General features: G+C 52.6%; 1 protein-coding gene across 1 annotated transcript in view; it reads left to right on the top strand.

Annotated features, from left to right (window-relative positions):
• LOC139263736 (glutamate decarboxylase 1-like) overlaps nucleotides 1–24,022 on the top strand; it is a 79,360-nt gene extending 55,338 nt beyond the window's left edge. The window contains exons 13-14 of the mRNA XM_070879767.1: nucleotides 2,072–2,161; nucleotides 23,849–24,022. Of these exons, the coding sequence (XP_070735868.1) occupies nucleotides 2,072–2,161; nucleotides 23,849–24,022 (264 nt within the window). The remainder of the gene's footprint in view (nucleotides 1–2,071; nucleotides 2,162–23,848) is intronic.
• The last annotated feature ends 550 nt before the right edge of the window (nucleotides 24,023–24,572 follow it).

Below are 24,572 nucleotides of genomic sequence, written 5' to 3'. Positions count from 1 at the left end.
TTAATGACTTTTGAGCATCTCAAAACACGTTACAGCCAATTAAGTGCGTTTTTGTTTTAAAGTGCAGTCACTTGTAATGTACAGAAATACAGCAATCATTTTGTGCACAGCAAAATCCCACAAGCAGAGCTGAGATAATTGCTAGGTAATCATACTCAGCTCCTTCCCACAGCTGCCAACTTGAAATTTCTCTTGCACAATTGTCGGCATGGATGCATGATATCCTGTCATTCGGTGCATCAATGCGTTGGAATTATCACCCAGAGGCCAAGGTGCAACAGGCATTATGTGAGGGTTCAGCCCCAAGTTTCTCCAGTTCCTTCTGCTGTATCAGCTGTGGCTCAGTGGGCAGCACCCTCACCTGTGAGTCAGAAGGTTGTGGGTTCAAGTCTCACTCCAGCAACTTGAGCACATAAATCTAGGTTGACACTCCCAGTGCAGTGCTGAGGGAGCGCTGCACTGTCGGAGGGGCCGTCTTTCAGATGAGACGTTAAACTGAGGCCCCGTCTGCTCTCTCAGATGGACGTTAAAAAATCCCACGCCACTATTTTGAAGAAGAGCAAGGGAGTTACCGCTGGTATCCTGGGGCCAATATTTATCCCTCAATCAACATAACAAAAACAGATTATCTGGTCATTATCACATTGCTGTGTGTGGGAGCTTGCTGTGCGCAAATTGGCTGCTGTGTTTCCCACATTACAACAGTGACTACACTTCAAAAAGTACTTGATTGGCTGTAAAGCATTTGGGCCGTCCGGTGGTCGTGAAAGGCGCTATAGAAATGCAAGTCTTTCTTGTTGCTGTGTTCCTGGAATTGGCAATGCGTTATAGCCGACCTCTGGGTCTGAATAAAGCTGGTAACACTGTTTTGGATTGTCAAAGGCCTGTCAGATGTCAGTCTATTTAGGCCAGGTACAACCTTTGATCAATAATACAAATAGGGAATTAGTCAGGACCATACTGACAAAATTAAATGAGTTCTGAAGCATGCCCCAGATTCAGCTGAGCATAGGACCATAATGCAAACAAGCCTTGTATCCGATACTCCTACATCAAAAAGATAAAGAAAGATTTGCATTTATAGAGCACCTTTCACAACCACCGATATCCCAAAGTGCTTTACAGCCAATGGAGTAGTTTTGAAGTGTAGTCGATGTTGTAATGTGGGAAACGCAGCAGCCAATTTGTGCACAGCAAGCTCCCACACACAACAATGTGATAATAACCCAGATAATCTGTTTTAGTGATGTTGGCTGAGGGACAAATATTGGCCAGCCACTGGGGATAACCCCCTTGCTCTTCTTCGAAATAGTGCCATGGGATCTTTTACATCCGCCTGAGAGAGCAGATGGAGCCTCGGTTTAACGTCTCATCCAAAAGACAGCACCTCCGACAGTGCGGCACTCCCTCAGTACTGCCCCTCCGACAGTGCGGCACTCCCTCAGTACTGCCCCTCCGACAGTGCAGCGCTCCCTCAGTACTGCCCCTCCGACAGTGCAGCGCTCCCTCAGTACTGCACCTCCGACAGTGCAGCACTCCCTCTCCGACAGTGCAGCGCTCCCTCAGTACTGCACCTCCGACAGTGCAGCGCTCCCTCAGTACTGCCCCTCCGACAGTGCAGCGCTCCCTCAGTACTGCCCCTCCGACAGTGCAGCACTCTCTCAGTACTGCACCTCCAACAGTGCAGCGCTCCCTCAGTACTGCACCTCCGACAGTGCAGCGCTCCCTCAGTACTGCACTGGCTGCGTCAGCCTAGATTTAACTGCTCACGTCCCTGGAGTGGGACTTGAACCCACAACCTTCTGACTCAGAGGCGAGGGTGCTGCCATTGAGCCACGGCTGACACTGGTTGCCTACTCCTGCTCCTAACTCTTACGCTCTTATGTCTCACTTGGTTGCATTCTTCTGAGATTTGGCTTGATACATTGTTGACGTAGAGTTTGGCAAAACTTTGCTCCTGACAACGGCAAGAAAAATATTTATAACATATTAACCTGTGGTTTTTCCATAACTACTTTTGAACAATGACATACATTTTGTCTATTTTTCCCCCCTCTCTGTTTCCATTCAGCCCGAGCACACCAATGTGTGTTTCTGGTACATTCCACCAAGCCTCCAAGGTTTGCCTGCAAATGCCGAGCAGGATGCAAGGCTCCATCAGGTACGTGTCGAATGTGGTGTTATTTACCAACAACAACCATTTTTATTTATATAGCACCTTAAACGTCCCGAGACGCTTCACAAAAGTGTTATAAGACAAAACAAATGTCATGTTTCCTCCATGGTTGCTGCTTGTACAAGGTGTGCCACCAGAGGGCACTGCAGTGGGAGACTTGTAGGTTACCTGTACAGGTGTGCCTGGCCTAGTATAAAAGGCAGGCCACCAGGTGTGATCCTCTCTCTGGAGTTATCAATAAAGGACTAAGGTCACTACAGTTCAAGTACAACACATTGCCTCGTGGAGTTATTGTTAGAGCATCTAAAGACATAACAAAATTAATTTGACACCGAGCTGCATAAGGAGATATTAGGGCAGGTGACTTGGTCACAGAGGTAGGTTTTAAGGAGTATCTTGAAGGAGGAAAGAGAGGTAGAGAGGTGGAGAGGTTTAGGGAGGGAGTTCCAGAGCTTGGGGCCCAGGCAGCTGAAGGCACGGCCACCAATGGTGGAGCGATTATAATCAGGGATGCTCAGGAGGGCAGAATTAGAGGAGCACAGACATCTCGGGGGGGGTTGTGGGGCTGGAGGAGAATACAGAGATAGGGACGGGGCGAGGCCATGGAGGGATTTGTAAACAAGGATGAGAATTTTGAAATCGAGGCGGGAGCTAACGTAGGTCAGCGAGCACAGGGGGTGATGGGTGAGCGGGACTTGGTGCGAGTTAGGACACAGGGCAGTGAGCACAGGGGGTGATGGGTGAGCGTGACTGGGTGCGAGTTAGGACACGGGGCAGCGAGCACAGGGGGTGATGGGTGAGCGGAACTTGGTGCGAGTTAGGACACGGGGCAGTGAGCACAGGGGGTGATGGGTGAGCGGAACTTGGTGCGAGTTAGGACACGGGGCAGTGAGCACAGGGGGTGATGGGTGAGCGGGACTTGGTGCGAGTTAGGACACGGGGCAGTGAGCACAGGGGGTGATGGGTGAGCGGGACTTGGTGCGAGTTAGGACACGGGGCAGCGAGCACAGGGGGTGATGGGTGAGTGGGACTCGGTGCGAGTTAGGACACGGGGCAGCGAGCACAGGGGGTGATGGGTGAGCGGGACTTGGTGCGAGTTAGGACACGGGGCAGCGAGCACAGGGGGTGATGGGTGAGTGGGGCTCGGTGCGAGTTAGGACACGGGGCAGTGAGCACAGAGAGTGATGGGTGAGTGGGACTTGGTGCGAGTTAGGACACGGGGCAGTGAGCACAGGGGGTGATGGGTGAGCGGGACTTGGTGCGAGTTAGGACACGGGGCAGCGAGCACAGGGGGTGATGGGTGAGTGGGACTCGGTGCGAGTTAGGACACGGGGCAGTGAGCACAGGGGGTGATGGGTGAGTGGGACTCAGTGCGAGTTAGGACACGGGGCAGTGAGCACAGAGAGTGATGGGTGAGTGGGACTTGGTGCGAGTTAGGACACGGGGCAGTGAGCACAGGGGGTGATGGGTGAGCGGAACTTGGTGCGAGTTAGGACACGGGGCAGCAGAGTTTTGGATCACCTCTAGTTTACGTCGGGTAGAATGTGGGAGGCCAGCCAGGAGCGTTTTGGAATAGTCAAGTCTAGAGGTAACAAAGGCATGGATGAGGGTTTCAGCAGCAGATGAGCTGAGGCAAGGACGGAAACAGACGATGTTACGGAGGTGGAAACAGGCGGTTTTAGTTATGCTGTGGATATGTGGTCGGAAGCTCATTTCAGGGTCAAATTTATTTATTTTTTCAAAATATACTTTAGTCATATAAAAATTTGCACAATACATTGGAAAGCAGTTCAGTACATTTGGATGCTGACCGCAGTTCCGTTCAATACATTTCTTTACTTTACATTTCAAGGTACAATTCATACAATCCAGGAAACATTGTGGTACGTTCATCAAGTTACATTACATGTGTCACCATACGTTACACAGTGAGGGTACAGTTACATTTCTTTCCAACATGCATTACACAACAGAACTTGCATTATACATGGCACTACACAGGTGTTTGCAGATCATGGTGCTCTATGTATACAAAAGGTTCACCATTGCAGCCCGAGGGGAGTTTTATATTGATTCCAGCCCCCGGGTTTACCGTGACGGAAGGGCTTTAAACTGTGGCCCGTCCCCACCGTGCCTTTGCGGCGACTGCACCAATTTTAAGTGCGTCCCTCAGCACGTAATCCTGGATCTTGGATTGCGCCAGTCTGCAACACGCAGACGTGGACATCTCCTTGCTCTGGAAGACCAGCAAGTTTCGGCAAGACCAAAGTGCGTCTTTGACCGAGTTGATGGCCCTCCAGCAGCAGGTGATGTCAGTCTCGGTGTGTGTCCCTGGGAACAGCCTGTGGAGCACAGAGTCCTGTGTTACGGAGCTGCTCGGGATGAACCTCGACAGCAACCACTGCATCTCTTTCCAAACCTGCCTTGCAAAGGCGCAATCCTGAAGGAGATGGGTGACAGTCTCGTCCGCCCCGCAGCCGGCCCGGGGGCACCGTGCCGTGTTGATGATACGTCGGCTGTCCATGAACGCTCTGACGGGTAGGGCCCTCCTCACCGCCAACCAAGCTACATCTTGGTGCTTGTGTGAAAGCTCTGGCGATGAGACGTTCTGGCGATGAGACGTTCTGCCAGATGAGTTCGACAGTCCGCTCAGGGAACCACCCGACAGGGTCCACCCTCTCCTTCTTTCGTAGGGCATCCAGGACCTTACGTGCTGACCACTGTTTTATGGACTTGTGGTCAAAGGGGTTTTTTGTGAAAAACTTTTCCACGAAGGACAGGTGGACAGGCATGGTCCAGCTGGTGGGGGCATTTCGCGGCAGCATGGCCAGGCCCATCCTTCGCAACACCGGGGACAGGTAGAACCTCAGCACGTAGTGACACTTGGTGTTTGCGTACCGTGGGTCTGTGCACAGCTTGATGCAGCCGCACACGAAGGTGGCCATCAGGATGAGGGCCACGTTGGGAACGTCCTTTCCTCCACTGTCCAGAGGTTTGTACGTCGTGTCTCTGCGGACACGGTCCAATTTTGGACCTCCAGACAAAGTGGAAGACGGCCCGGGTGACTGCCGCGGCACAGGAGCGAGAGATGGGCCAGACCTGGGCCACGTGCAGCAACCCCGAGAGCACCTCACTCCTGATGACCAGGTTCTTTCCTGCCATGGAGAGGAAGCACAGCTTCCACCATCCCAGTTTTTGCTTCACTTTGGCGATACGCTCTTCCCAGTTTTTGGCGCACGCCCCGTCCGCTCCGAACCATATTCCCGACACCTTCAGGTAATCTGGCTTAATGGTTCGGTCGGCCCAGTTGCCGAAGAACATGGTCTCGCTCTTGCTGCGATTGACCTTCGCTCCCGAGGCCAGTTCAAACTGGTCGCAGATTGTGAGCAATCTGCGGACCGACTGCGGATCCGAGCAAAAGACGGCGACGTCGTCCATGTACAGGGAGGTCTTGACCTGAGCACCTCCGCTGCCTGGGATCGTCACCCCTCTAATGCCCGCATCCTTCCTGATGGACCCGGCAAAGGGCTCAATACAACACACAAACAAGACAGATGAGAGAGGACAGCCTTGCCTGACTCCAGACCTGATCGGAAAGCTTTCAGTTTCCCACCCGTTGATTAGAACTACTGATGTCTCTGTAGAGCAGTTGGATCCAATTGCGGACACCCTCCCCAAACCCCATTTTGGAGAGCACGTCCATCAGGTACGTGTGCGATATCCTGTCAAAGACCTTCTCCTGGTCTAAGCTGATTAAGCAGGTGTCCACCCCCCTGTCCCGCACGTAGGCGATCGTATCCCTGAGTAGCGCGAGGCTATCAGAGATTTTCCTGCCTGGGACAGCACGGGTCTGGTCCGGGTGAATCACCAGCTCAAGAGCAGACTTGACCCTGTTGGCGATGACCTTTGGCAGGATCTTGTAGTCCACATTGAGCAGCGAAATGGGTCGCCAGCTTTTGATTTCCTCCCTCTCCCCCTTCTGCTTGTAGATGAGGTTGATGATGCCTTTCCTCATCAATTCTGACATGCTGCCGGCCAGAAGCATACCCCCGTACACTTCCAGCAGGTCTGGGCCCATCCAGTCCCACAGAGCCGAATACAACTCGACCGGTAAACCGTCGCTTCCGGGAGTTTTATTTGTCTCGAAGGACCGGACGGTCTTTGTCAGCTCGTCCAGAGTTAACGGGTGGTCCCGACTCTCCCGCTCGCTGTTGTCCAGGGCCTCCGTGATAGACGACAGGAACAACTGGGAGGCTACGCAGTCTGTGGGCTTCACGTCATACAGCCTGGCATAGAAGGATTTGCTGATCCTCAGCATGTCAGGCTGCGAAGACGTCACAGAACCGTCTTCTTCCTTTAGGCTGCTGATCACAGAGCTCCCCCTGTGTACCTTTTGGAAGAAGAAACGCGAACACGTCTCATCCTGCTCGACGGAGCGGACTCTGGAGCGGAAAATGATTTTGGAGGACTCTGAGGCAAAGAGCGAGGCTTGCTGGCCCTTCACCTCTTCGAGTTCCTCCGCGACATCGACCCCCATCGACTGCAACAGGAGCAGGTTTTGCATGCTCTTCTGGATTTGGGACAATTCCCTCTGTCTCCCACTTGCCACCTGAACACCTTTGAGGATGAAGAACCTCTTGATGTTGGTCGTGATTGTTTCCCACCAGTGCATTGGGGAATCACAGAGGGGCTTTTACGGTTCTCCAACCTTTGTAATCCCTCTTGAGTTCCTCCATGTTTTCCGGAGTCAACAGTTTCATGTTCAGCTTCCATATCCCTCTGCCAACTTTCTGATTTTCCTGTGGGCGACAGTCGGCCAGTAGGAGGCAGTGGTCAGAGAAGAACACCGGCGTAACATCGGTGGATCTGACCTTGAGCGTGTGGGACACAAACAGGAAGTCTATTCTGGAACGGACGGACCCGTCTGGTCTCGACCAGGTGTATCTGAGCGGTGCTCCGTCTGCAGGGTTGCTGAAGACGTCGCACAGCTTGGCGTCTTTTACCGTGTCCATCAGGAGTCTGGACGTGGTGCCCAGCTTGCTGTCGGCTCTGCTGGATCGCCCAGCCGCATCGATGATGCAGTTGAAGTCACCACCCAGAATGAGCGCTGGAAAAGGGCCAGCCGCTTGCTTCTGAGAGGTGAGGCATACACGTTAATTAGCCTTAGAGGGGAATTTTTGTACATTACATCTGCTACGAGGAAGCGGCCGCCCACCACCTCCTTAACTTCGGTGATGGGGAAGTGGCCTCCCCGCAGCAGAATGCCCTGGCCGGAAGACCGGCAGTCGTTGCCTCCTGACCATATGGATGGTCCATGGGCCCACCATCGTGACCACTGCCGGTAACTGCTGAAGTGCGGCAGACCGCACTCCTGCAAGAACAGCAGGTCCGCTTTGACCTTGGCGAGGTACCCCAAGGTGGAAACACACCGCGTAGTGGATTTTACGCTACGCACGTTAATAGATGCAATTTTTAAATGCATGTTTAAGTTACAGGTTACAGTTCAAAACATTTACATTCAAATAAACTGTCCTTTAAGTTGGAGACCTGCCCAGTGGCCGGTTCCTGCATACAGAGATTTTCACTGTAAAAGTCTACTTCACCTGGGCTGGCATACTGGTCGTCCTCTGCCGTGGGAGTGTTCCGACCAGGGGACTGGTGCAGTGTTGTCAGGAAGTCCGATATGTCCTCTGCACTGTCCTCACCTGGTGTTGGTGGTTCCCTCGTTTCCTCACTCACAACTTTCTCGAGCTGGTGTGCTTCGATCGCTGCGTCGCTCCCGGTATTCCGGAGGTGGGGTGTGCGCTGAGCGCTTCGCTGCTCCCGTTGTCCCGGAGCTGGGCTGCGCTGGTCGCTTCTTCGCTCCCGGTGTTCCGGAGCTCGTGTGCGCTGAGCGCTTCGCTGCTCCCGGGTTCCCGGAGCGGGGCTGCGCTGGTCGCTTCTTCGCTCCCGGTATTCTGGAGGTGGGGTGTGCGCTGAGCGCTTCGCTGCTCCCGGGTTCCCGGAGCGGGGCTGTGCTGGTCGCTTCACTGCTCCCGGTCGCCTGGGGCTGTGGGTTGGCGTATTGCCTCTTGTTCTGGTGGCGGTAGTGAGGGGGCTTTGTCTCGCCTTTCATCATCCAACGAGCTGATGTCACTGCTGTCTGTCGTGGACGTAAGCCGCCTCTTCCCTTTCGTTTCAGCAGGAGCCCTTGCTCGCCTGTTCTCCTTACGCTTGTGGGCCTTTTTCTTGGCGGTCTCCCATCCCACTTCATCAACTGCTGTCTCCTCGTTCCTGGACTCGGTGCGATGGGGGAGAGCTTCACTGCTGGGTGCTGGTGTCTCACAGCTCGCCGTAGCAGGCTTCTCTTCCTCCCTGACCTGTTCCGAGGGCGGTTTCTTCTTTGCCCAGCGTGTTGGTCGGGGATGGGGTGTAGGTCTCCTCTGGAGCGTTGTGTTCCTCAGCTTCCTCCTCCTCTGGTGCAATGTTCTTTGCTGTCTGCGCATAGCTGAAGTTGCGTTTGGGGCAGTTTTTGTAAAGATGCCCAGCCAGACCACAGAGGTTGCAGCACTTGGTCTCCTTACAGTCCTTTGTCTGGTGGCCTTCCTCCTTGCAGTTGCGGCAGATGACTGTTGTGCAGCTTGCCGCCACATGGCCTGCCTTCCCGCAGGTCCGGCACACGTTGGGTTGGCCAGCGTACACCATGTAGCCCCGACTTCCTCCGATGGCAAAGCTGGAGGGGGGGGCTGCAGGATGGTTCCGCTGGCGTCCACTTTCATGGTGACCTGGATCTGGTGTTTGCTGGTCCATATCCCGTGGAGGTCTTTCAAGTCGCTGCTGTTTCCTGCCCCATCGACATACCTGGCGAGGAATGTCAGCAAATCAATGGGATGTGGGGGTTGTACATCTGCACTGTGATAGTGCGTCTTCTCTGCGACGGGAGGGTGAACAGTGGTTCCCAAGTCAGCACTGAGCACAGCGGTTCACTGGCCTCCTTCAATCCCTTCAGGAACTTCAGGCATATGGTGACGGTTCTGAAGGTTACATCGAAGTAACCTCTCTTCGGGAGGTCCTGCAAGGCCAAGACATCCGCGACTTTCATGCCACATGTTCCCAGCAGGATTTTCTTCACGAAGAGGTCCCGGTTGATCGTTGTCTGTCCATCCACTTTCTTCACCGTCACTCGGATGGTGTTTCGGACGCCCTGGTTCGCCGCTCGGTTGGCTGCCATCCGGGTTGCAGATTCCTCCTTTTGGTGTGTATTTTGGCCGAAGCCTTCAATCTTTCTTGGTGCCAGTCCGACACCTTGGCGGGCCTCTGGGCCCACCCAATGGTCGGTCGACATGCAGATTATCCTCTTCTCCCCAATTGGTGAGCCAAAAGCCCAGACCCAGCCAAACTGGAAAGACCAGTTTCTGCAATTGGTCAATTAGCACATGCCCAATCAACACTTGACCTTCGCCAAAAGGCCGAGAGCCAGCAGAGAGTGCCTTTGAGCAGCAATGCATGAAAAGAGCCAGCACTCTCTTTCAGGCAAAACCTCATATGACACCCCGTGTTGACTACTTACCAATACTCAAGAGCACGTTGGATATGGGTAGAGCAGCATTGTGGTTATGTTACTGGTCTGGTAATCCGGCCAGAGTGATCTGGACTAGTTTCGATCGCCTAGATGGGTCGCAGAGCAATTTTCCCAGATTTTTTTTCCCCAATTGGCCTGGGTTTTTATCTGGTTTTTGCCTCTCCCAGGTGATCACATGGCTCCGGTTGGGGTGGAGTGTAGAATGTTTCAGTGTGAGGTCATGCACTTTGGCAGAAAGAAATCAAAGAGCAAGTTATTATTGAAATGGAGAAAGATTGCAAAGTGCTGCAGTACCTGGGGGTACTTGTGCATGAAACACAAAAGGATAGTATGCAGGTACAGCAAGTGATCAGGAAGGCTAATGGTATCTTGGGCTTTATTGCAAAGGGGATGGAGTATAAAAGCAGGGAAGTCTTGCTACAGCTATATAAAGTATTGGTGAGGCCACACCTGGAATACTGTGTGCAGTTTTGGTTTCCATATTTACGAAAGGATATACTTGCTTTGGAGGCAGTTCAGAGAAGGTTCACTCGGTTGATTCCGGAGATGAAGGGGTTGACTTATGAGGAAAGGTTGAGTAGGTTGGGCCTCTACTCATTGGAATTCAGAAGAATGAGCGGTGATCTTATCGAAACGTATAAGTTTATGAGGAGGCTTGACAAGGTGGATGCAGAGAGGATGTTTCCACTGATGGGGGAGACTAGAACTAGAGGGCACAATCTTAGAATAAGGGGCCGCCCATTTAAAACTGAGATGAGGAGGAATTTCTTCTCTCAGAGGGTTGTAAATCTGTGGAATTCTCTGCCTCAGAGAGCTGTGGAAGCTGGGACATTGAATAAATTTAAGACAGAAATAGACAATTTCTTAAACGATAAGGGGATAAGGGATTATGGGGAACGGGCGGGGAAGTGGAGCTGAGTCCATGATCGGATCAACCACGATCGTATTAAATGGCGGAGCAGGCTCGAGGGGCGGTATGGAGTACTCCTGCTCCTATTTCTTATGTTCTTATGTAAGGGGTGTCGCAGTAGTGTGGGGCGGACTGGTTGGGCTGGGTGCTCTTTACCTTTCCGCCATTGTTCATTGTCCGTAGGTTGATATGTAACCTTCAGGGCTGCTGACCGAGGGCCGTGTGGCTCTTTGTCGGCCGACGCGGACACGATGGGCCGAAATGGTCTCCTTCTGCGCTGTAAATTTCTATGTTTCTTTGTAATCCAGAGGCCTGCACTGAATATCCGTAGACGTGAGTTCAAATCCCACCATGGCAGCTGGGGAATTTAAATTAAATGAAATAAATCTGGAATAATTGCCATCTGGTTCACATGTGTTCAGTGAAGGAAATCTGCCGCCCTTACCCGATCTGGCCTATATGTGACTCCAGACCCACAGCAATGTGGTTGACTCTTAACTGCCCCTCCGAAATGGCCCAGCGAGACACTCACGAAGGCGACTCACCGCCATCACCTTCCCAAGGGGCAATTAGGGATGGGCAATAAATGCTGGCCCTGCCAGCGATGCTCACATCCCGGGAACCAATAAAAAAATCTCCGGCCTGTGTTACTCTCCACAGCCACGAGCCAATTTAACTGTCCAGCGGCAGGAAATCGAACACAGCCATGCCTCCATTTTCCCTGAACCCCTCACATGGAACAACGGAATTCTCAAAACAGTGGCGTAAACGGGATCATCCCTTGAACGGGATCATCTTCTGCCCCTGACATTTTGCAGGGAAATCATGAGATCCCCCTGTGCGGGAGAAATTGGCCTGGTTTGCACCTCACGTTAGTGCCTGCAGGGGGCGTTAACAGGCGCTAAGGGGATCACCGACCGGGTCCGGTGCAATCACCGATGCCCGCGGACTTCCCTGGCGGTTTTGCGTCGCCGCTAACACTTACCGCCTCACTCTCTTGCGCCCCGGCGATCGTGACATCATCTGGTGCGCAGCGCCCCGTTACCGCCCCGGATGCAATATTCGCTTCCGTCCCCTTGCAGTATCGCCGGGCATCAACACCGGCAGCTGCAGGAGGCGGCATCACCTCGGTCGGCCGCTTGGGGAGCAATAGTTAAAGGCAATGGTGGTCAGTTAGGGCAAACTTTGTTCCTCGCACCAGTCTGCTGCCTCCTGATTTTTTTTGCCCCCGCGATTCCTCAGCCGTCCGCTCGCTCTTCGAGTGCTCGGGGCTGCTGTGCACCTAGCGCAGGTGTCGCGGCCCAACACAGGCAGCACGAAGATTCATTCATCCCATCATTGGCTCCTTCCCTTTAAGCGAAGGAAAGAGGCTGTACAGACGGCAGCGCTGCATGGAACATTGATCCAAAAGCAGGAAATGCTGGAAATACTCAGCGGGTCAGGCGGCATCTGTGGAGAGGGCAACATCTTCATCGTCATCAGCAGCATAGGCAGTCCCTTGGAATCGAGGAAGACTTGCTTCCACTCCCAAATGAGTTCTCAGGTGACTGAACAGTCCAATACGGGAGCCACAGTCTCTGTCACAGGTGGGACAGGCAGTGGTTGAGGGAAAGGGTGGGTGGGGAGTCTGGTTTGCCGCACGCTCCTTCCGCTGCCTGCGCTTGGTTTCATGCACGCTCTCGGCGACGAGACTCGAGGTGCTCAGCGCCCTCCCGGATGCACTTCCTCCACTTAGGGCGGACTGGTCTTTGGCCAGGGACTCCCAGGTGTCGGTGGGGATGTTGCACTTTATCAGGGAGGCTTTGAGGGTGTCCCTGTAACGTTTCCTCTGCCCACCTGGGGCTCGCTTGCCGTGAAGGAGTTCCGAGTAGAGGGCTTGCTTTTGGGAGTCTCGTGTCGGGGCATGCGGACAATGTGGCCCTGCCCAGCGGAGTTGGTCGAGTGTGGTCAGTGCTTCGATGCTGGGGATGTTGGCCTGGTCGAGGACGCTAACGTTGGTGCGTCTGTCCTCCCAGGGGGATTTGTAGGATTAACATTTCATTTCGATGACCCTTCGTCAGAACTGTGGACTGCACAATGCTCGGCGCTCTGCCAAGACTGCCCCTCTCGCTCCCTTTAGCACTGTACGGGAAGTGGTCCGCTTGGTTTAACGTTCCGTTCCCTCTTGGAGCGCTAAAGTGGAAGTTTCCAGCAGCAGCAAATCTTTTTTGCCCCACAGCTGACACTTTTCTGCAGAAGGAAGTCGAGAAGGACGGGAAAGCAGGTGATATTGCATAGTCCGCCTGCTTTACACCCACCTCATTTTTCCTTTCCTCCATTTGCTGGATGTGAATGTGACGGACAGGACTGGTTTACAGCAAGATCCTGCAAATCCATTGGATAGACGTACCCAACGTCAGTGTTCTCTCTCAGGCCAACATCCCCAGCATCGAAGCACTGACCACACTCAACCAGCTCCGCTGGACGGGCCACATTGTCCGCATGCCCCGATGCTAGACTCCCAAAGCAAGCGTTCTACTGGGAACTCCTACGCGGCAAGCTCGCCCCAGGAGGGCAGAGGAAATGCTTCAAGGACGCCCTGAAAGCCTCCTTGAAAAAATGCAACATCCCCACCGACACCTGGGAATCCCGGGCCCGAGACCGCTCAAAATGGAGGAGAAGCATCCGGGAAGACGCCGAACACCTCGGGTCTCTTCGCCGGGAGCGCACGGAAGCCAAGCGCAAACAGCGGAAGGAGCGCACGGCAACCCAAGCCCCCCCCCCACCCACCCGTCCCTCCAACCACCGTCTGCCCCAGACACCGCCTGTGACAGAGTCTGTAGGTCCCACATTGGTCTCATCCGTCACCTGAGAACTCATGATATTGGTGTAGAAATAAGCCATCCTCGACTCTGGCGGCCAGCCTAAGAAGAAGACAGTGTTGTAGTTCCACTTACACTTTGTGCTCACACCTCAGGAATCTCTGGACCAACAGTGGAGCGTTGCAATTTCTACCCTTGTATTGTAATGCTGAAATTAGTTACTCTGCTACCTCGCAACGCCACAGGATAGTTAATTAAAAAGCCATTTCTGAGAATAAAGCTTCAAGATTTTAATGGAGGACATGAAAGAGTATTTTACCCTGACAATTCATACAGCTTATGGCCTCGATATGAAGCATTGAATGTTCCCAAGGTAGGAATCCTTTAGGAGTGAAGCCCTCATGAATCCACTAATAACAGTTACATGAGAGTGCAACAAGATAAGAACATAAGAATTAGAAGCAGGAGTCGGCCATTCGGCCCCTCGAGCCTGCTCTGCCATTCAATGAGATCACGGCTGATCTTCGACCTCAACTCCATTTTCCTGCACTGTTCCCGTATCCCTCGATTCCCTTAATAATCGATCGATCTCAGCCTTGAATATACTCAACGACTGAGCCTCCACAGCCCTCTGGGGCAGAGAATTCCAAAGATTCACCACCCTCTGAGTGAAGAAGTTTCTCCTCACCTCAGTCTTAAATGGCCGGCCCCCTCATTCTGAGACTGTGACCCCTGGTTCTGGACAACAACAACAAGAATAACAACAACATTTGTATAGCAGCTTTCACGTAGAAAATATCTCGGAGGCTTTCATCAGACGTAGAATTCACACCAAGGCACAAAAGGTGATGTTCGGAACTTGGTCAAAGCAGGAGGGTGTTTGAGGAGGAGAGGGAGGTTGAGAGACGGAGGGGCTCAGGGTGGGAGTTCCAGGGTGTGGGTCAAGACGGCTCAAGGCACCAATGGGCCTGAGAAATGATCACGAAAATCCTCATCCTAGTAGTTAGCCTATTATAATTCTCCAATGCCATTAATGTTTTTGCAATGTTGCCGTATTGTATGTTTAAAAGACGATGAAATGGCTCATAGAATAATTTTCAGGGGCTGGGGTGGCCCCGTTAATAAAAAGAAAGAAAGATTTGCATTTATATAGCGCCTTTCACCACCACCGGAAGTCTCAAAGCGCTTTACAGCCAATGAAGTACTTTTGGAGTGTAGTCACTGTTGTAATGTGGGAAACGCGGCAGCCAATTTGTGCATAGCAAGCTCCCACACACAGCAATGTGATAATGACCAGATAATCTGTTTTAGTGATGTCGATTGAGGGATAAATATTGGCCCCAGGACACCCTGCTTTTCTTTGAAATAATGGCCGTGGTCCACCTGAGAGAGTAGATGGGGCTTCGGCTTAACGTCTCATTAAAAAGACGGCCCCTCCAACAGTGCAGCACTCCCTCAGTACTGCCCCTCCGACAGTGCAGAACTCTCTCAGTACTGCCCCTCCGACAATGCGGCACTCCCTCAGTACTGCCCCTCCGACAGTGTGGTGCTCCCTCAGCATTGCCCCTCCGACAGTGCAGCACTCCCTCAGTACTGCCCCTCCGACACTGCAGCACTCCCTCAGTACTGCCCCTCCGACAGTGCGGCACTCCCTCAGTACTGCCCCTCCGACAGTGCGGCACTCCCTCAGTACTGCCCCTCAGACAGTGCAGCACTCCCTCAGTACTGCCCCTCCGACAGTGCAGCACTCCCTCAGTACTGCCCCTCCGACAGTGCAGCACTCCCTCAGTACTGCCCCTCCAACAGTGCAGCACTCCCTCAGCACTGCCCCTCCGACAGTGCAGCACTCCCTCAGTACTGCCCCTCCGACAGTGCAGCACTCCCTCAGTACTGCCCCTCCGACAGTGCGGCACTCCCTCAGCACTGCACTGGGAGTGTCAGCCTGGGTTTTGTGCTCAAATCTCCGGAGTGGGACTTGAACCCACAACCTACTGACTCAGAGGCGAGAGTACCGCCCACTGAGCCACGGCTGGCACTATGATTGGTTTAATTAATTAACGGGCAGAATAGTTACTCACAGCGATGACGGGTTCTGTAGTGAGAACATTCCAAGCTGCCGGATACTGAATAACTTTGGTAAAAATTGGAATATTTCCAAGTCCCAAACAAATATTTTTAAATTGAGATTTTTTTTTTGTGAAAATGTATTTATTTTGGGATGGCAATATTTGCAATCTGTAAACATTATAATATTCTAACTCCCCACTTCCCCAACACTTGGCCACATAGCAAATCATGGCCTGTGCTTCACAAGTAATCAGTATTCATAGAATCAGAGACCGGTTACAGCACAGAAGGAGGCCATTCGGCCCGTCGAGCCCGTGCCGGCTCTCTGCAACAGCATTTCAGCCAGTCCCACTCCCCCCGCCCTTTCCCCATAGCCCTGCAATTGTTTTCTTGCAGGTACTTATCCAACTCCCTTTTGAAAGCCACGATTGAGTGTGCCTTGTTTGCATGCCCGACACGAGACTCCCAAAGCAAGCGCTCTACTCGGAACTCCTACACGGCAAGCGAGCCCCAGGTGGGCAGAGGAAACGTTACAAGGGACACCCTCAAAGCCTCCCTGATAAAGTGCAACATCCCCACCGACACCTGGGAGTCCCTGCCAAAGACCGGCCTAAGTGGAGGAAGTGCATCTGGGAGGGCGCTGAGCACCTCGAGTCTCGTCGCCGAGAGCATGCAGAAAGCAAGCGCAGGCAGCGGAAGGAGCGTGCGGCAAACCAGTCCCACCCTCCCTTTCCCTCAACCACTGTCTGTCCCACCTGTGACAGAGACTGTAATTCCCATATTGGACTGTTCAGTCACCTGAGAACTCACTTTTCGAGTGGAAGCAAGTCTTCCTCGATTCCGAGGGGCTGGCTATGATAACGATGACCACCCTTTCAGGCCGTGCATTCCAGATCCTAAGCACTCGCTACCTTAAAAAAAAAACTTTCTTCCGTCGCCTTTGGCGAGGAACAGCTAGTGGGTAGTAAAAGTTAGGAGCTTTGATCCCTGGCCCATATTTAGTTATTAACGTCAGCTGCAGCGTGAGAGGGAGGGAAATTGGCAAAGGTTGGATCTGTTGATCACTGAGATCTCGGTTGGAAATCCATATCAAACGAGGGCCGGATTGATTAAAAAGCCTTCCAACATTCAATGTCCGTGGCTCATGACCAAGGAGTGCAAGAGACAGTCCAGATCGCCGATATGTATTGTATTGGGTCGAAAATCCCGGCCTGGCCGGGGGTGTATGAAGTGCGCAGGAACCCGGCGAGGCCTCGCAAAAGCCCGTTCTCAGGGCGCGATGTGCATGCAGCAAAAATCGGCTTTTCCCAACGGTCACGATTTCTCCGTATAGATCCTCCGCATCCCCGGGAGAAGGACATCCCGTGCGGCGGAGATTTGGGCTATTTGCCCAAATCATGCCCAGCGAGTGCTTCAAACTCTTAGGCCTGGTAAAAGCAGGCGCGTGGCTTACTTTTACCAGCGTAAGAGTTTTAAAACGTATAAAAATTAAATATAAATGCAGATTTTTACATTAAAAACTCCATTCCATAAAGGTAAGTTTATTTTAACCCGATTGAAACGCATTAAAAAAAAAATCCAAAAATGAAATATTTTTTCTAAAATATTTAATTACATTTCATTTTAAATATGTGAGGTGTTTTATTTATTTATTATGCTGTGTTTGGGTGTTTCAGGGGTTATTCTCATTGATAGTAACGGGAGTCCATATAAACAGAGCGCCCATTTTTATCAATGAGAATACTGCACAGTGATTGGTGGTCCAGGCCCGTGTGACTCGAAGACATCTCCCCGCGTGCTGCGCAGCGAATCTCGGCCTCCGACCGGGACCCAAGTTCCTCTGGGACCACCAGGTACTTCCGTAAAGTTTTATCGGGTCGGAGGCGTTCGTATGCAGGAAGCCTCCGGCCGCGATTCTCCCCCCCATTATTTAGATATTTCACATACGATATCGGGCTGGGTTTTCGGTTTTCTGCCGGTACCTGTTGGCGCCCCGGAGGGATGGCAATGGCGGCAGTAAGCACCTCCGGGGCGAGCGGCCAGCTCCCAGCACCCCGCCGGGACATTCGGTGGCGGTATCGACGGGGCACCGAGCATTACCACCTGGGAGGGGGCGAGCCGGTGGTGTAACGCCCCCTGGTGGCGACACCGGCTCAATTTTGTGGCTACCGCCCGACCCGTAGCGCCCCGTAGAGCGCCCCCTGATGGGACCGTTTGGGATAGCGGGCTGTTCCGAGCTGTAGCGGCCACAGTGAGGTCAGTCATGTCCAGCTCGGGTAAGTCTGGTTGAGTTTTATTTTAATTTTTTAGCGATTTATGTTGTGGCGGCTTGAGTTATTGATCGGGAATGTTTTTGGTGCTTCTTTAAAGGTTTTTTTCCTCCCCCTCCGAGGTCTCTCCCACAGCGCTCCGAGGCCGGCTGTTTAGTTTGAGATTTTCGCTTGCTCACCCGGCCTAGCGCCCTGAGAGAGGTGTTCAACGCCTCCCTTAGTGCCCCGGCCCACACTCAGGGCTCAGCTGCCCAATTTTGCCGACTGAGGCGCAAACTGTTCCCGGGCGCAAACTTTACCGCCCCGTCGCCATTACCGCCCCGAAGTCAGCCGAACCGAAAATCCCGCCCACAGTGTGTATCCCAGCAAGCTTTTCCACGAAGTCCTTGATCCCTCGCCCACAATAGCCAGACTGACAGGCTGCGGATAACAAGGCGAGGGAGCGGAACGGCAGCATAGCGGTTGCAAACCCAGAGGCCTGGAATAATAATCAAAGACTTGAGTTCAAATCCCACCACGGCAGCTGAGGGAATATAAATTCAGTTCATTAAATGAATAAAAAGCCAATAATGGTGAGCATGAAACTACCGGATTGTCGTTAAAAACCCATCTGGTTCACTAATGTCCTTTAGGGAAGGAAATCTTACCCGGTCTGGGCCTATATGTGACTCCAGACCCACAGCGATGTGGTTGACTCTTAACTGCCCTCTGAAATGGCCCAGCGAGACATTCAGCTGTATCAAACCGCGGCAACAAAGTCACACGGGACTGCAGCGGTTCAAGAAGGCGGCTCACCACCACCTTCTCAAGGGGCAATTAGGGATGGGCAATAAATGCCGGCCTTGCCAACGACGCCCACATCCAATGAATTAATAAAAAAAAGATCTGTCAGTTGGTTAGACGGGTTGCCAATGACAAGATGAGGGATGGAGCCCTGGTTAGATCTGGCTATCAATCGCCCACACTCGGCTGCCTGACGGGCTGTGAATAATAAGATAAGACAAGGTATTAAGCAGCACAAGAAGTTGCAAGTATTGAGGCAGAGAAGGGGAGGGGCTTCCGGGCAATGCTTCTCCCAACCTCTGTCGTCGAGCTACAGTAGCGGACGACGCCTGTGTCTGCACACATTCTGAGGCTGAACTCCAGGACATAGTTGATGTATTTACTGAGGCGTACGAAAGCATGGGCCTTACACTAAACATCCGTAAGACCAGCCTGTCCTCACCACACAGCACTGGCCCCCCAGTCATCAAGATCCACGGCGCGGCCCTGGACAAAGGGAATACTTCCGGTACCTCGGGAGCCTCTTATCAACAAGAGCAGGCATCGACGACGAGATCTAACAACGCCTCCAATGTGCCAGTGCAGCCTTTGACTGCCTGAGGAAAAGGGTGTTTGAAGACCAGGCCCTCAAAATTGCCACCAAGCTCATGGTCTACAGGGCCGTAGTATTACCCTCCCTCCTGTATGGCTCAGAAACACAGACCATGTACCTCAAGTCGCTGCAAGATCCTACAAATCCCCTGAGAGGATAGACGCACCAACATTAGCATCCTCGATCAGGCCAACATCTCCAGCATCGAAGCACTGACCACACTCGACCGTCTGCTGGGCAGGCCACATTGTCTGCATGCCTGACACAAGACTCTCAAAGCAAGCTCTCTACTCGGAACTCCTTCACAACAATCGAGCCCAGGGTAGGCAGAGGAAACATTTCAAGGACACACTCAAAGCCTCCCTGATAAAGTGCAACATCCCCACCGACATCTGGGAGTCTCTGGCCCAAGACCGCCCTAAGTGGAGGAAGTGCATCCGGGAGGGTGTTGAGCACCTCGAGTCTCGTCGCCGAGAGCATGCAGAAACAAAGCACAAGCAGCGGAAGGAGCGTGCGGCAAACCTGTCCCACCCACCCTTTCCTTCAACCAATGTCTGTCCCACCTGTGACAGAGACTGTTATATACGCAGACTATAGATATACTCTCTGTGCAGTCACTGTATGGTTGGAAGGACATTCTTGCTATTGAGGGAGTACAGCGAAGGTTCACCAGACTGATTCCCGGGATGGCGGGACTGACATATCAAGAAAGACTGGATCAACTGGGCTTGTATTCACTGGAGTTCAGAAGAATGAGAGGGGATTTCATAAAAAGGTTTAAAATTCTGACGGGTTTAGACAGGGTAGATGCAGGAAGAATGTTTCCAATGTTGGGGAAATCCAGAACCAGGGGTCACAGTCTAAGGATAAGGGGTAAGCCATTTAGGACCGAGATGAGGAGAAACTTCTTCACCCAGAGAGTGGTGACCTGTGGAATTCTCTACCACAGAAAGTTGTTGAGGCCAATTCACTAAATATATTCAAAAAGGAGTTAGATGTAGTCCTTACTACTAGGGGGATCAAGGGGTATGGCGAGAAAGCAGGAATGGGGTACTGAAGTTGCATGTTCAGCCATGAACTCATTGAATGGCGGTGCAGGCTCGAAGGGCCGAATGGCCTACTCCTGCACCTATTTTCAATGGGGCCAATTTTCGGCCTGAGTTGCTCCTGTTTTTTTGGAGCAACTGGTTTAGAATGGAGTATCTTAGAAATTGCAATTCTCGGCATTTAGTTTGCTCCAGTTCAAGTCAGTTAGAACAGTTTCAGTTTGGAACAGATTTTTTTTTCAAAAGGGGGCGTGTCCGGCCACTTACGCCTGTTTTGAAAGTTTAGGCAGTGAAAACTTACTCCAAACTAACTTAGAATGGAGTAAGTGTAGATTTTTGTACGCTCACAAAAACCTTGTCTACACTTAGAAAATCAGGCGTAAGTTACAAATCAGGCGTAGGGAATGGGGGGAGGGGGTTTAAAGGGAAGTTTACAAACATTAAACACTTCAGTTTTACAAATAAAGAGCCATCATCAATAATAAATGATAAATACATCAATAAATCAATCAAAAAATTTTTTTAAAAATCAATAAATAAAACATTTTCTACTTACCGACTGCAGCACCGGGAGCCCTCCAACAGCGTGCTGGGACGCCCCCCCTCCAAGTGTGTCTCTGTCAGTTTCTCTATCTCTCTGTCTGTGTCTGTGTTTCTGACAGCGAGGAGGGGGGGGGAGGGAGGGAGAGAGGGGGGAGGGAAGGGAGGGGGGGAGGGGGAGGGATAGGGAAGGGGGCAGGGAGAGGGGGAGGGGAGGAGGGGGGTGGGGGGGAGAGGGGGAGAGGGGGGGCGGAGGGGAGAGGGGTGGGGGGGAGAGGGGGAGAGGGGGGGCGGAGGGGAGAGAGGGGGAGGAGGGAGGTAGAGGGGGGAGAGGGGGGAGGAGGAGGAGGAGAGGGGAGAGAGGGAAGGGGAGAGGGAAGGGGAGAGGGAAGGGGAGGGGAGGGGAGGGAGGGAGGGGAGAGACGGAGAGAGGGAGGGGAGAGAGGGGAGAGGGAAGGGGAGGGAGGGAGGGGAGAGGAGGGGAGGGAGGGAGAGGGGAGGGGACGGGGAGGGAGGGGGAGAGGAGGGGATGGGAGGGGGAGGAGAGGGGAGGGGAGGGGGTGGGAGGGGGAGAGGAGGGGATGGGAGGGAGGGAGAGAGGGGATGAGAGGGGATGAGAGGGGAGGAGGCAGGAAGGGAGAAGGAGGCTGAACGGGCCGGGCCCAAGACTTTGGGCTGGAATTACAGGTAGATGGCGTCGAGTCCCAGGTCCAGTGGGTGGGGGGGGGGGGGGTGTCGCAGAGGTCGGGTCGCCGGGGGGGGGGGGAGAGTGGAGGTCAGGGGACGGGGGGTGGGGAGCGGAGGTTGGGGGGGGGGGAAGCGGAGGTCGGGTCAGTGGAGCGGGGGGGGGGGGTGTAGAGGTCGGGTCCGGGGGAGCGGGGGTTTGGTCCAGTCCGGGGGGGTGCGGTGGGGGGGAGAGCGGGAGTCAAGTCGGGTCCGGTTGGGTGGGAGGTGAGCCTTCTCCACGCAGCCCCAGTGAGGCCATTCGGCCAGGGCAAGGGGCCGCGTGCATCGGGCCACTCCCACAGTTTTGGGCGCCTGGAGCTACTGCACATGCGCGCCCACTGTAGCACGCATATGTAGAGGTCCCAGCACTGTTTTCAGTGCAGGGACCTGGCTCTGCACCCCCACAGCTCATGCTGCGCCGCGCCCAGCTCCCGAGGACCTGCAGGGAGCCGGAGAATAGGTGAGTTTTTTTTCAGCGCACTTTGTGGCGCGAAAAACGGGCGTCCAGGTCCTGGCTGTGCCGTTCTAGGCGCGGCCAGAAACTTGGGCCCTATGTTTCTATAAGATTGAGACTTGTTACCTGATGTACTATCAATAATGTTGACACTATATATATACTATGCTGGCACCACTAGAGGGTGCAACTGGTGGAGACCGGGGTTTCCTGCCCCTGTTGCAGAGGCTGTCCACCAGAGGGCACTGCGGTGGGAGATCTGAGGGTCACCTGCATAGGTGTGCAGGGCCCAGTATAAAAGGCTGCCCACCATGCTTCTGCCTCACTCTGGAGTTACGAATAAAGGACTAAGGTCACTACAGTTTGAGTACAACACATTGCCCCGTGGAGTCATTCATAAGTGCATTACAGACATAACAGAGACGGTAATTCCCGTATTGGACTGTTCAGCCACCTAAGAACTCATTTTTAGAGTGGAAGCAAGTCTTCCTTGATTTTGATGGACCGCCTATGATGATGATGACGACATTGAGTGTTCTCTCATTATACTACCCCAACAGCAAAGAGGATGAGGGTCAGAATAGGCCCTCAAAAAATGTTTTGCTTAACGTTAATTTTTTTTTGTATATTTCACTTTCCTTTTGTGGGCGGGAGTGGGCGTGGCCTGAAGGAGCAGGCACTACTTCTCCGAGCCCCCTACCAGGATAGCTTGGGCCACTCCGGCTGTGATCTCTCACCTCTGCCCCCCCCACTCCGCACCCCCGCTACCCACTGCGGGAATCTTCCACCCAGCGGCCCTTCCCCACCACTCCCCTCGTGGCGGCAGGAAGGCGTGGTTTGAACGCGGCCCAGAAGCTGTGCAATAGCCTTTGGATCGGTTGGAAACTTCCCACCAGTGGCCAGCCGCTGAAATCTGTTCCGCAGTTAAAACCGTGACTGCCGCACTCAGCCCTTCAACAACTGACCGATTCGGAGTTCCCATCACAAGGCAGCGATAATCTCCCTTTTCAGAGAATCATAGAGATTTACAGCATGGAAGGAGGCCATTGCGGGCCATCATGTCCGCGCCGGTCGACAAGAGGCTACCCAGCCTAATCCCACTTTCCAGCTCTCGGCATGTAGCCCTGCAGGTTACGGCACTTCAGGTGCACATCCAAGTACTTTTTAAATGTGGTGAGGGTTTCTGCCTCTACCACCCTTTCAGGCCGTGAGTTCCAGACCCCCACCACCCTCTGGGTGAAAAAGGTTCTCTTCAACTCCCCTCTAATCTTTCTGCAGCATCAACTGTGGCTCAGTGGGCAGCACTCTCTCGCCTCGGAGTCAGAAAGTTGTGGGTTCAAGTCCCACTCCAGCGACTTGAGTACAAATAAATCTAGGCTGACACTCCCAGTGCAGTGCAGTGCTGAGGGAGCGCCGCACTGTCGGAGGTGTCGTCTTTCGGACGAGATAAACCGAGGTCCCTGCTTTCTCAGGTGGATGTAAAAGATCCCGTGGGCACTATTGCGCAGGAGAGCAGGGGAGTTATCCCCGGTGTGCTGGGCCAATATTTATCCCTCAATCAACATAACAAAAAAAAAGATTATCTGGGTCATTATCACATTGCTGTGTGTGGGAGCTTGCTGTGCGCAAATTGTTTGCCGCGTTTCCCACATTACAACAGTGACCACACTCTAACAGTACTTCATTGGCTGGAAAGTGCTTTGAGTCATCCGGTGGTCATGAAAGGTGCTATATAAATGCAAGTCTTACTTTAAATCTGTGCCCCCTGGTTGTTGATCCCACCGCTAAGGGAAAAAGGCCCTCCCTATCCACTCTATCTAAGCCCCTCATGTTTTATATACAATTTTAGATACCTAATTTTAAATTTCTAATGATAAATGTCTAATCAGAATCATGAACTTGCCTCTTTTGTCAACACTCAGATAGCACCAAAGATCAAAGCTCGGATGATGGAGGCGGGATCATTAATGGTCGGGTACCAGCCCCAAGGGGACAGGGTGAATTTCTTTCGAGTGGTCTTCTCCAATCCGGCAACAAACTCGTCTGACGTCAACTTCCTGATTGAAGAAATTTCCCGATTTGGGCAGGATTTATAAATTCTCTGCATGCACAAAAATATTCACAGCCTTTAATAAACTGAAACGTATAGAGACCATCTCATAATTACTTCTGGTAATAATCATTGCACTTCCGAGGCAGTTAAAGTCACCAGTGCACGATATTCAACTTCAATATTGCCGGCATTAAATTTGAAGGCAGTTTAAATCTGCACAGTTTGTGTTTTTGCAGTTTTACATTTCTATAGCGCCTTTCACGACTGTAAAGTCCTGTCCCCTCAGTACAGATTCACACGAGGCATGTAGTGAAGTCAAGGTCACTCTGGACCTGCACCTTTATTTCACAGCTCTCGAATGCTGCACTTGCCTGAGACCTGTCCTTATATGCCTGTCTCTTGCAAGTGCACCCCTGGTGGTAAGGTATGCTGGTGGTTACAGGTCATATCTTATTACAGTCATGTAGAGCATGTTAGGATACAGTTATATATAATAATGTAAGATACATGACATCACCCTCCCCCAAGGTCTTATTGTCTTTATAGGTTCAGTCTCTCAGGTGGTCTACGCTCTCGTGTGGAGCGTCTGAGTT

Source organism: Pristiophorus japonicus, chromosome 5, assembly GCF_044704955.1.
Source record: "Pristiophorus japonicus isolate sPriJap1 chromosome 5, sPriJap1.hap1, whole genome shotgun sequence".
NCBI classification, from domain to species: domain Eukaryota; kingdom Metazoa; phylum Chordata; class Chondrichthyes; family Pristiophoridae; genus Pristiophorus; species Pristiophorus japonicus.
The sequence above is the reverse complement of the archived record's forward strand: the minus strand, read 5'-3'. Positions and strand labels throughout refer to the sequence as shown.